At 38.3% G+C, this 12,542-nt stretch overlaps 2 protein-coding genes across 6 annotated transcripts in view; one reads left to right on the forward strand and one right to left on the reverse strand.

Annotated features, from left to right (window-relative positions):
* Nucleotides 1-4,727, reverse strand: part of TMED5 (transmembrane p24 trafficking protein 5) — a 28,972-nt gene extending 24,245 nt beyond the window's left edge. The window contains exon 1 of the mRNA XM_050807102.1: nucleotides 4,057-4,727. Coding sequence (XP_050663059.1) covers nucleotides 4,057-4,245 — 189 coding nt within the window. The 5' untranslated portion in view covers nucleotides 4,246-4,727. The remainder of the gene's footprint in view (nucleotides 1-4,056) is intronic.
* CCDC18 (coiled-coil domain containing 18) overlaps nucleotides 4,704-12,542 on the forward strand; it is a 113,705-nt gene continuing 105,866 nt past the window's right edge. For 2 of the 5 annotated variants that reach the window (XM_050807014.1, XM_050806994.1), the window contains exons 1-4: nucleotides 4,705-4,857; nucleotides 7,711-7,846; nucleotides 8,324-8,492; nucleotides 10,651-10,809. In XM_050807014.1, coding sequence (XP_050662971.1) covers nucleotides 7,713-7,846; nucleotides 8,324-8,492; nucleotides 10,651-10,809 — 462 coding nt within the window. In that variant the 5' untranslated portion in view covers nucleotides 4,705-4,857; nucleotides 7,711-7,712. Of the gene's footprint in view, nucleotides 4,858-7,710; nucleotides 7,847-8,323; nucleotides 8,493-10,650; nucleotides 10,810-12,542 lie in introns of all 5 variants that reach the window. The other 3 variants (XM_050807024.1, XM_050806984.1, XM_050807004.1) reach the window with 3 other exon arrangements.

The following is a 12,542-nucleotide window of genomic DNA, read 5'->3' on the forward strand; positions in this document are numbered from 1 at the left end:
CCTGCTTATAACTCTTCAGTGGCTTCTTACTGGTCTCTGCAAAAAGACCCATATCCTTAACAAGGACCTAAAAGCCCAGCATGATCTGATTGCTGTTGCTACTGACTTCTCTAGAGTAGACTTATACCACTGTTCTCTCTCTGTATCCTGTCTTTCAGGACCTCAAAGGTATCTTTCTCTCTTTTTCCTTAGTATCTTGGCACGTTGTTTTTCTTTTTTACCCATTGTCTTGTCCCACTCATTCCCTTATGCCTAGTGAAAGCCTGATAATTCTATAGAAATTAACTCTACTTCTGGATGTCTCTCAATTTCCAGATAAAATGAAGTCGTCCTACTGAGCCCACTCAGTCTTATGAACTTACCTTCATTCCCCCTATTAAATACTTTGACATGTATTTGTGTAATAATTTGATTAATGTCTGTCCCCATACTTGATTGTATGACAGCATGGACTATACACACACACACAAATATATATATATATATATAAAAATACCGTACATATATCATATATATATATTTTTGAGGCAGGGTATTGCTCTTGTCACCAAGGCTGGAGTGCAGTGGCATGATCACAGCTCACCATAGCCTCAACCTCCTGGGCTCAAGTGATCCTCCCACCTCAGCCTCCCAAGTAGCTGGAACCACAAGTGTGTGCTGCCATGCCTGGCTTACTTTATTTTTGGTAGAGATGGAGTCTTGCTATGTTGTCCAGGCTGGTCTGAAACTCCTGTGCTTGAGTGATCCTCCCACCTTGGCCTCCCAAAGTGTTGGGATTACAGGTGTGAGCCACTGCACCTAGCCGATATTTTCACTCACCGTTGTATCCCTAGCACCTCAGATAGTGTTGACACATATCAAGCACTCAAGAATGACTTAAATTTCTAAATGGATGCTCTATTTTATTCATAAGATACATGAATTGGCATTAAAGTTTTCAAGAACCTCTATCAATATAATGTGGGGCTAGTCAATTATCCAAAAAGTATTCTCCTAAAACCTAAAAAGAAATTAGTAAAATTTTCAATATGTCACAGTAACCAAGGACAAAGTTGGATTGTCTGTTCCATAATATTTTAAAAACTAACTTCAAGACAAAAATTAGTAGGATGTAGTTACTAGGAAATTAAACAAGTTGGGAAATGCAAACATAGGGTGGAAGATGATCTTTACCCTACACATCTCACCAACACTGTCTAGGATTACATATATTAAGTGATTTTACCTCTTTCCTCAATCAAAACAAATTGTTTAGGGAAAATGTTTTAAAGTAATAATCCCAGCCGGACGTGGTGGCTCAGACCTACAATCCCAGAACTTTGGAGGCTGAGGCTGGCGGATCACTTGAGATCAGGAGTTTGAGACCAGTCTGGCCAAGATGGTGAAACCCCGCCTCTACTAAAAATACAAAAATTAGCTGGGTGTGGTGGCACATGCCTGTAATCCAGCTACTCGGGAAGCTGAGGCGGCAGAATCACTTGAACTCAGGAGATGAAGGTTGCAGTGGACTTAGGTCGCGCCACTGCACTCCAGCCTGGGTGGCAGAGGGAGACTCTGTCTCAAAAAAAAAAAAAAAAAAAAAAAAAAAAAAGAACAGTACCTTTAAGAGTCACTAAAGATGTAAAGAATAAAGCTAAACCAAGCCAGCTACGTAACTATAGAGGTATAAATGTAAAACTAACATTCACTGACTATTTACTATGTGGCAGGGATGATCTATTAGCATATGTTAATAGACCACTTTACATTGAATATGAGCATTTATTAACTCATGTTTTTCAAATCAGCTCTATGATGTGGTTACAATTATTATCTCTATTTTACAAGTGAGAAGATCACATAAGTTTTAAGTAGGCAGACTCAAGATTTGAACCCAGGCTAAGGTTGAGCTGGTGCTCTTAACTGTAAGAGGACAGGAGTTAAAATACATATCTTCCCTAATGTGTGTAAATACTGAAGTTTTTTAATTAATACAAATTGTTTTCTTATCTAGACTATTTCACTAGCCCTCTAGTTGGTTTCCTTGACTCCAATTTTGCTCTCCTTAAATCCATTTTCCACACTGCATCCAGTGATCTCTTTAAATCTTAAATGGACTTGCACAAAATTAAGGAAAACCTACACAGCATGACAAACAAGGCTATGATTGAGGCTTCAAGACCCCAGCCTTCTGGCCTCTCTGATGTCCTTTTCTGCTACTCCCACCCTAGACTTTATGTCTTAAAGTCTAATACAAACGCAGTGCTTGTAGTGTCCACTACACACTAACCATCCCCACTTACACTATGTATTTTAAGAACTATGGGTCTTTTTGTTCCTTTTTCTGAAATGTCCCTTGTTCCTTGCATTTTCGTCTCAATTAAGCATCTTTCTGGATTAAATTTTATTTTCTCCAGGAATCCTCTTCTGAAACCCTTAGAAGTGATCCTCCTCTACTGGTACTTAGCCATCCTTTATTGAAATTACCTGTTTATGAGCCAGTAACCCTTATTAAGCTCTTTGAGAAGAGGGATTCTTTCTTTCTCTTTTACCTACAACCTCCACAACCTCGCTTCCCCTAGTCTCCCGCCCCCTCCATGCACAATTCCTGGCACGTATTAACTGTTCAGTAAATGCTGAACTTTTGAACTTTACTGGAAATCAAGAAACACTGAGTTTTAGCCTCAGTTTTGCTCACTATGTGATTTTTAGATATTTTCTTCTCTGTGCTTATCTTGTGTACCTATATATAACTTAATCCTTAAGTTTCATCGTATAAAAAATTCTACAACTTTTAATTTTGCTCTGTATGTGACAGTACCTGGTATTTAAAAACAATTCTCTACATCAAGTTAAAAAATTAACATTTGATGATAATTGACTTCTAAAACACTGAAAAATGAAACACATCAATGCTGTTTTTTTTTTTTTTTTTTTCCTGTACTGCTACCTGAAAACATCGAAATTTGCTGTGTGGAACGAACAAGATTTCTTCTAAGAAATTACCCCCTACTAGCATGACTACATAAAATAAGGTAATTCCCAGCAAGAATATTATGCAGATACTAAAAAGAAAACATGCTGGGCATGGTGGCTCACGCCTGTAATCCCAGCACTTTGGAAGGCCGAGGCGGGAGGATCTCCTGAGGTCGAGAGTTCGAGACCAGCCTGGCCAACATGGTGAAACGCTGTCTCTACTAAAAATACAAAAATTAGCTGGGCGTGGTGACGCACGTCAGTAATCTCAGCCATTCGGGAGGCTGAGGCAGGGGAATCGCTTGAACCCGGGAGGTAGAGGTTGCAGCAGTGAGCCGAGATTGCGCCACTGCACTCCAACTCTAGCCTGAGCAACAGAGCGAGACTCCGTCTCAAAAAAACAAAAACAAAAACAACCCCCCCCCCAAAAAAAATGACACGAGGGAAATGCTTACAATGCTCAATGAAAAGAAAGGAAAGGTTATAAAGTTTTAATATACGATTTGATCTTTTGAAAATAATGCATATATAACTTAAACGGCAATGTATGATTAAATATAGCAACAGCCTCTTCCAAAAAATTTCAAAATTGGGCTTAGTGATAATTACATGATCATAATTCAAAAACCCTTAACTGAAGCAAAGACAGTGAAGATCTGTAACATCTGAATTGTGTGAAAGGGGTGGGGGTGATTCAAACAAGTGTCATCACCTCGTCCAATGATGAAGGAGAACGTGTATCAGTTCCGCATTGTGAAATTCTCAGTATCGGAGCGTGTAGTGGCTAAGAAAAGCGATAGGCGAATTAGGAAACAGAAAAGCCAGCGACATCACCAGTTCTGGCCTCTTTCCGACAGAAGGAAAGGGGATTAGGCGGGGTAGTTGTCAATTCCAGGTCCAGCCTAAGTTCTGGGTCCCCGGCCTCAGCGTGAGCCTCGCCTTGCCTCGCCTCGCGCGCCTGCGCAGAGCGGGCCGGCTTCCCGGACGGCCCTCGCCTCTTCACCACCCGGGCCGTCCACCAGAAGTTTCTAAACGGGTGAGAGGCGACAACGCAGTGTAGCTGGGTTAAAGGAAGGAGGCTGGTTTATCCTCCGCACTTACTTGGTACTCGATCTCCAGCGAGGCCTTCAGGGGCATGGGCTGATAGAAGCACTCCTTCTGGCCGGCGGGAAGGGTAAAGGTGAAGTCGCTGTCGAGGGAAGGTGTGAAGCCGGCCGCTCCAGGCAGCAGCACCGGAGGCAGAGCGGCCAGAAGGAGCACGGGGAAGGGCAGCCAGGTCTTGTCGCCCATCCCTGCTGGGGTGATCCGGGCTGCAAGAGGCGTGGGATACTGCTGTCTCCGCTCCGCGTTTCCTCTCTGGACTCCTCGTGGTTGACAGGGAAATCTGGAGTCTGAAGAAACTCCAAGTGGCGGCCGCGGCGGCGGCGGCGAACACTCCCTCCGAAGGAGAAGCGCAGTCCTCCAAAGGGTAGGGACTCAGGGCGGGGCCAGCAGCCCCGTTCCGCCACCGCCTCAGTCTCGGCCCCCTCAGGCCAGGCGTGAGCGCCGCCCGCCTCTCCCACTGACGGCCTCTGGTTCCCATGGCTTCCCCCACCAATGGGCATCCTGGCGGTGATTGTGGGAAATGTAGTCCCGGGCGGGCTCGGCTAGTGGGCTCGGACGCGCTCGCCGACCACGATTCCCGGCAAGCCCCGCGCCTCCGGCGGCGCCTCACGCAGTCTGCGCCGGGGCGGGGCAGCGGCCGGGTAGGCGTGTGCCAACGGCTCCCGCGGCGGTTCGAATTCCGTGCTGCCGGGGTTCGCTGGTTCTCCAAGTAGCGTCCGAGGCTTCCAAGCGCAGGGGCCCTGGAGAGGGTCATAGGCTTCCTAACGTAGACTCGAGTGCGAAGCGCGCAGTCGCCGGGTGAGTCTCTCCCCAGCTGCGACTTGGGTGGTGAGCGACTGCCCCTTGGCGTGGGGAAAACAGCTTACCTGGGGGAGTTTTGTTCCTTTCCCTCCCGGCACCTTGGATGCGCTGGGACTGGTCCTTGCTGTTGCTGAGCATGCTCCTCTGAACGGTTGTATTTTATTTGATGAAAAATAGGAGTCTGGGCGCAGTGGCTCAGGCCTGTTATCTCAGCATTTTGGGAGGCCAAGGCAGGAGGATTGCTTGAACCCAGGAGTTCGAGGCCAGCTTTGGCAATATGGCGAGACACTGTCTCCATAAAATTAAAAAAAAAAAAAAAGTATTTCCTTGAAAAAAAAAAAACAACTGAAAGGAAGATGTCACGTCCGCCCCCGACCCCTGCTTCTTTCAGACGGATGTAGGATCAGCTGTGTCAAGCAATCTTGAGACAGGAGACTACTATACAAAGTTATGACCTCTTTCCAAAATGAGGAATCTTTTTCAACTGCAGCCCATTGTATCACATACATAGGGTATAAAAGAACACTTGTCCTTCGTTTGATGGGTGTGCGTGTGCAAACCTACAAACACATTCTTAATTAGGGCCCAAAGATGATGATGTTAAGGTCCATGAGTAGGATGATGTGCTTTTCTTGGTATTCAGTCAGTGAAGATATACTGTTTTGGGTAACTACTGTAAATTGAGGTTAAGGGCATTCATTTGACAGTAAATGGCCCACTAGGAAAATGAAAACATTTTAGTATCAAATATATTCATTGCTACGGCAGAAGAGTTAGGGAGTTCATCCTCCTCTCCCCTCCCCCTCCCTCCATCCCTCCCTCCCTTCCTTCCTTCCTTCCTTCCTTCCTCTCTGTCTCTCTGTCTCTCTTTCTCTCTTTCTCTCTTTCTCTCTTTCTCTCTTTCCTTTCTTTCCTTTCTTTCCTTTCTTCTTTCTTTTCTTTTCCTCCTCTTCTCTTTTCTTTCTTTTCTTTCTTTCCTTCCTTCCTTCCTCCCTCCCTCCCTTCCTCCCTTTCTGTCTTTCTGTCTGCCTTTCTTTCCTTTTTCCTTTCCCCTTTCCTCTCCTCCCGTCCCCTCCTCCCCTCCTCCCCTCCCCTCTCCTGCCCTCCCCTCCCCTCCCCTTTCTTGACGGAGTCTCACTCTGTCGCCCAGGCTGGAGTGCAGTGGTGTGATCTCGGCTCACTGCTACCTCCGCCTCCCGGGTTCATGCAATTCTCTGCCTCAGCCTCCCCAGAGCTGAGATTACAGGCGCCCGCCACCATGCCTAATTTTTTTGTATTTTTAGTAGAGACGGAGTTTCACCATCTTCACCAGGTTTTAACTCCTGACCTCGTGATCCACCTGCCTCAACCTCCCAAAGTGTTGGGATTACCGGCGTGAGCCACCGCTCCCGGTCTGACAATTATTTCTTACATGAAAATACACAGATGTTGAACTAACACCTGATTTAAGACGAAATATATAATACCAAATGGCATTATAGATTTTGCCCAATTTTCTCAACCCTTTTCTCCTTCACCATCCTACAGAGAGCTAGAGATGTTGAATAGATAAAGCAAGATGGGGACCTGATTTATTGACTTGTCTGCGAGAGTCTTGTCACTTAAGCAGAAGGAAATTTGTGGAAACAAAAAAGGGAAAGAGGATAGAACCAGTTTGTCTATTAAGATTACACAGTATCTCATTTAATTTCCTGCCACTTTCTTTCCTTAAGGTGGGAGTTTTCTTTTTAATCTTCCTCCCTACATTTGAGAATTTTTGAGTGGGGAATAAATGTAGCATACTATTCTGACTGGTTGAGGGAAGGAAGGATAGTTTAGTATTTGTTAATTCATTCAAAATATTGAGCCTCTGTAAGTACATTGCAGTCCTGAACGTAATGACAGGACTCCCAACCTTTTGGAACTTGGGATGGGAGCAGAATGCTAAGAAGGGCGTTGAAGGAAATGCTACAATGAAAAAGGTAAATGGGATCTGAAAGAGGAATGTAATTTTAAGATTGCGCAGAAAGCTCTACAGAAGTAGTGGAGATTATAAAGCTTTAGTTTTTTTATTGTATTAATTACAATAATAAAATATGATGCTTTATTATGGTTTTTTATATGCAAAGAAATTTAGTAGTTACACAACCCTAGAGATACTCATCCACTGAAGAAGCAAAAGCTTTTCTTCGTTTATTTCTTTAAGTTGACCTGCCAAATGTTATTTTGATCCCTATGGTTGTGACTTGTAAATGTGTGTTTTTTAAATTTTGTAACTATTGGGCGTAGAAGGACGAGATAACTTTTATGTGGTAATAAATTCCCTTCTAACAAAATATGAATGACTGTAATGATACCATTTAATCAGATGTCTAGTACTCGTAGTGTGATTGTGAAAGTTCAAACACCTCATATTGAAATTGATATGTAATAAGTAATAAAGCTACAATGAGACATAATTTAATGGTCTTTGCATCCTAGTGACTTGGATTCAAGTCTTGATTTCACCATTTACAGTTTGTGGGACTTTGAGCAAGTTATTTAATGTCTAATTCTTAGTTTCCTTAACATGGAATGAAAATACTTAACAATTGCTAGGAAGATCGGGTATGCTTAGAAAAGGGGAACTATATAACTAGACCCTGGCTAAAATGAAAAATTCATTCATTGAAATTGTATTGAACTCCTTTATGGCTTTACACTACAGATAAATTCATTATTATTGATTTTTTGTTTTGTTTTAAACTGCCATGAAAGATTTCACAACATTTGAAATAGAAAACTAATGAGTTAAATTCTATTCGTGTGAGTATTTTGACTGAAACTACAGAATCTTTCAGGCAAGGTACAAGAAATTCATTTTTTTTTAAGAAATGGAATCTAGTTCATCAGACTACTGTAATAAAGACAATGAAGAGGAAAGTTTGCTTGCAAATGTTGCTTCCTTAAGACATGAACTGAAGATAACAGAATGGAGTTTGCAGAGTTTAGGGGAAGAGTTATCCAGGTAAGTAGGTAAAATCACATACAGAATTCACTGTGCCTTAAATATATCAATATAAAATGTGTGAATTTCATTATTATGTATTGTTTCTAAAGTGTCTCTGGAATAAGAAATAATTTTCTTATACTTTTTAATATAACTTTCAGTTTAGGGAAAAATAGGAATATTAGAGAAGCCTCTTTGCATATTAAAAACACTTTCAGTGTATTAGAACTCAGTATAAAATATATTTTTGGGCTTTATTAATTTTTTAATGCTTTTTTGAATCTTAAGTAATCAGCATAGAGGCTCTAGAAATACAGTTTGCTAGTTTAAAAGTAATTATGATTTATTTAAAATTTAGTGGAACATTGCCTTATGTTCATAACTGTGAATCTACTTAGCAGCATTTCAGGTTTTCTATTTTCTTATTTAATGTATAGCAATTTATAGTGAATAAACTATCCAAGAACTGAAATATGTTTTTTCTTTTTTCTCTAGTGTTAGTCCAAGTGAAAATTCTGATTATGCCCCTAATCCTTCAAGATCTGAAAGGCTAATTTTGGATGTTCAGCCTAGCCACCCTGGACTTCTGAATTATTCACCTTATGAAAACGTTTGTAAAATATCTGGTAGCAGCACTGATTTTCAAAAAAAGGCAAGAGATAAGGTTATTATTTTTACACCTATCTAGTTAAAAGAAGTGTTGGTTTTAGGCCTGCCTACTTAAAAAAATTTTTTTTTCAGTTTTTCTTTAAATACCTTATTCATGGTTTCTGTAATCTTTTACTCTGGTACTCAAGAATTTAAATATAATTGTTCTTTTTATGTTCTAACAAGAAAGTACTTATCTTGGTGTATTACTCTACTTTTAAACTTATATATTTATTACCTTTTTGCAGTTAAATGTCTTCTTAAGTAAATTATAATCCCCTTGATTTTAACACTACATCTTATACATAATAGGTAATCAATTATTTATTAAGTGGTTAAGGTATACCCACCATTTAGCCTGGATCAAGTACTGTGAATAGTATGGCACTATTCTTTCATTATCTTTCTATTTTGTCCATGATGTTAGAGATCTTTGCTTGGTCTGAAACTGTCTTCCTTTTTCTTATTCTATCATATATTTATCTCCCTGCATTTATCCCTCTTCCTCACTCAACCCTTTTATCTCCTTTTACACTCTCTTCCTATTCTTTGTTCCCTGCACTCCCTACATGTATATACACAGATATGGTTGCACATAATCTTTTTGGATACATATTTGCTCTTTCCACTTCGGAAAGCCAACCATTAAGAGCTTTCTTTTTTATAAGGAAGCTACTTAATGAAGCTGTCTGAACCTACTTTTTAGAAACAAATTCAAATTCCATGTTTACATGGTATGTAATTCCAAGAAATTTGATCTCTATCCTCATTCAAATTGCTGATCATTCTTACTTTATATGTGCCTTAATTGGGAAAACAATAATGGTAATGACTATCAAACACAAAAGGATAATCTAATGTGTAAAGAGCTCCTAGAAACTGAGAACAAAAAGGTCAGTAACCCAATGGGCAAAAGACATGAAGGGAAAAAGAAATAAAAATGATATCCAAACTAATGAAAAGGTGTCCAATTTCCTCATAGTAAGATAAATTCAAAATGAAACTATACCTAAGTACCTTACCTAGTTCTTACCTATAGAATTATTAAACATTCAGATGTTTGAGATGTTATTTTATAGGTGATATTGGGTACAGGTACATTGCCTAGTGGGAATGCACAGTGATATAACCCCAACTGAGATGCATTTGGCAATATTTACCAAAATTACAAATACATTTACCTTGACTTGGAACTCCCATTTCTGGAAAACGATACTATAGACACACCTGCAGGATATGAAATTAGGCATTGTTGATCATATCAAAAGATTAGAAATAGTTCAAGTATCTAGTAATAGGCGGTTAGTTGAATAATGGTTTATTCATGCAATGGAAACTATGCAGTTGAGAAAAGGAGTTTGTCAGTGTATTTATTATGGAGAGATTGCCAGTGTATATTGTTCCAAGTTAAAAAAAAAATGCACGGTGCAGAATGTTATATCTAATGTGCTAGTTTTTGCATAAGGAGAGGAGGGAAGTGGGTAATTTGTATTGCTTATGTATGTGTATGGAATCACTAGAAGACTAAACAAGAAACTTATAGAAGTGGTTACCCACCTATTAAAGATGGGAAGAGACTTCTGTGTATACTTTTTCTTTTATATAGTTTTGAATTTTGAATTGCATAAATAAATCACTCAAAGTTAATTAAAAGAAATGTTTTGAAAATCACAATCCTCATGAAAATTAAATATTGTAAAATACGTATAAAAAGAATATAATAAAAATATGTATACAGATAAAATAATATTTTACCTATTATCCATTTTATTGTTGGTGGACATTTGGGTTCTTCCCATTTATTATCTCTTGTGGACAATGTAGCTATGAATAGTTTTATATCTGCACATGCAAAAGTACAAAAGTTTCTATCAGGTTTATATCTAGGGATGATATTGTTGGTTCTTAGCATACTCAACTTTGCTGGATAATACCAGCCAGTTTCCCAAAGTGTACCACTGTTTTCCAGGTTATACTTGTATATACTTCCACCAGCAGTGGAGGAGAGAGTATTGATTGTTCCACATATCCTTGTCAATACTCACTAAGTATTTTAACTCATTTTCTGAGCTGCTTAGTCATTTTATTAATAATTGCTCATAATTTTCCATTAATTACATGTAACCCTTAATTGAAATAATTGAAAATATATTTGTTCTTTTTCATTCTTTCAGATGTTTTCATCTTCTACCCCTGTGGATCAGGAGATTAAAAGCCTTCGAGAGAAACTAAATAAACTTAGGCAACAGAATGCTTGTTTGGTCACACAGAATCATTCCTTAATGACAAAATTTGAATCTATCCACTTTGAATTAACACAGTCAAGAGCAAAAGTATGTATCTTGAAATGACGAGTTTGCCAGCAGAAAATAGTTGTTATTTTAGATTTATAATTGGAAAAAGAGTCCTTGTATTGCCACATTGCCTTAATGTGTTATGTGAAGTAATTTTCATTATAATACTATAGTATCAACATGTTATAAAATCAATATTGTATGAATTATATCTGAAAATGATTGAAGGGAACTTTACAGTTTCGCATTTAGATAAGTCAGCTTCTTAAGGTGTTAAGATTACCAATTTGTGTGGTCTTATTTTTTATACAAAGGAAGTATAACTTACTTATCTTCCCTTTTAAAATAACACATTGTCATTGTTGAAAAATTTAAAAGTAGCAAAAAGAGGAAGAAAGATCACCCAGAGTTTCTACCTAGAAACCGCTTTACCAGTTTAATACATAGTTGAATCCAGACTGTTTTAAATAGTTTTGGTGTTTTCTGTTTTTTTACTGTATATATAGTCTATGCATTTTCTGATGCATTTACATAGCTTTTCCATTGATCATTTTTTATGGTAGCATTATATTTCATGTGATTATAGCGTAACTTGGTTAATTCCCGTATTTCAGTGGTTTCCTATTTTTTTACTAAATGGTTGGTATTACACAAAAAATTAGAAGAAACCAAAATGTCCAATAATGGAGACATAGTAAATTATGGTATACCCATAAGATAGATTGTAACAAAACCTGTTTTTAAAAAATGAGGTAAATATACTAGTACTAAGATGCAAAGTTGTTTGACTTATAGGGATCATGATAAAGTTTAAATGATACAATGTTTGTAGTCACTTAAAACAGTGTCTATGTGTAGTCAGCACTCAAAAACTGTTACCTAATATATTTAGTGGCAGAAAAACATTACAGAGCAGTACACACGTATAATAATCTTAGTTTTCCTCTTTATAAGAAGTGTATGTGTATCTGTGTGTGTGTTTGTATGTAAATATATATACATGTGATATATTAAGGTAGAAACTATGCTTCACACTGTTGATAACTTCGAGAGAGATTGGAAGGTTGGAGTGAGGCTTTCACTATTTACTTTTATAAACGTTGTATATATACATTATATGTAGTTTTAAATAGAACAGTTATGGGAAGACTTTATTTTTCTTTTCTGTTTTTTCAAACAAAACAAAATGCTATTAGGGATTATTTCAGCACAGGAAAAACAAAATGCAACAATGAGCATAATACTTCTTCAGTGTTTGAGATTATTGAACATAAAACTTCTTTAGTGTTTGAGATTATTTCTAGGGTAGATTTCCAGAGGCAGAATGACCATATTTTAGGGAAATAATGTTTTTCAAGCATTTACATTTGGTTCCTCATCTTTTCTTGTTCACTTTGAGGGAAAAATGCTGTTTTTCTTGATTTCGTACAAAATTTATCTTTTCGGTATATTTGTTTGCCATTCAGATTTCTTTGTGATTTGTCTGTTCGTTTTTTCTGCTTATTTTTAAATTTTTTCTTCAACTATAGATAATCTCTCTTTTTAAAGTCATGATTGCTAGTGATTTAAAGTAAGAAAAGAGACATAAAGATAATTTAATAATTACTGAACTAATAGCATTTTTAACCTTTATTTTTAGGATGTAAACACACCAGTGGTTAGGCGAGGAAGTAAGATACTAGTATTGTACTTCTCAGCTCAGCATTTTCTAAGTTGCTGAAATATTTTTTAGGGAAGCCACCTATTTCAGGCCACGTATGAGCTTTTGATGC

This window comes from Macaca thibetana, chromosome 1 (genome assembly GCF_024542745.1).
Source record: "Macaca thibetana thibetana isolate TM-01 chromosome 1, ASM2454274v1, whole genome shotgun sequence".
In the NCBI taxonomy this organism is placed as follows: domain Eukaryota; kingdom Metazoa; phylum Chordata; class Mammalia; order Primates; family Cercopithecidae; genus Macaca; species Macaca thibetana.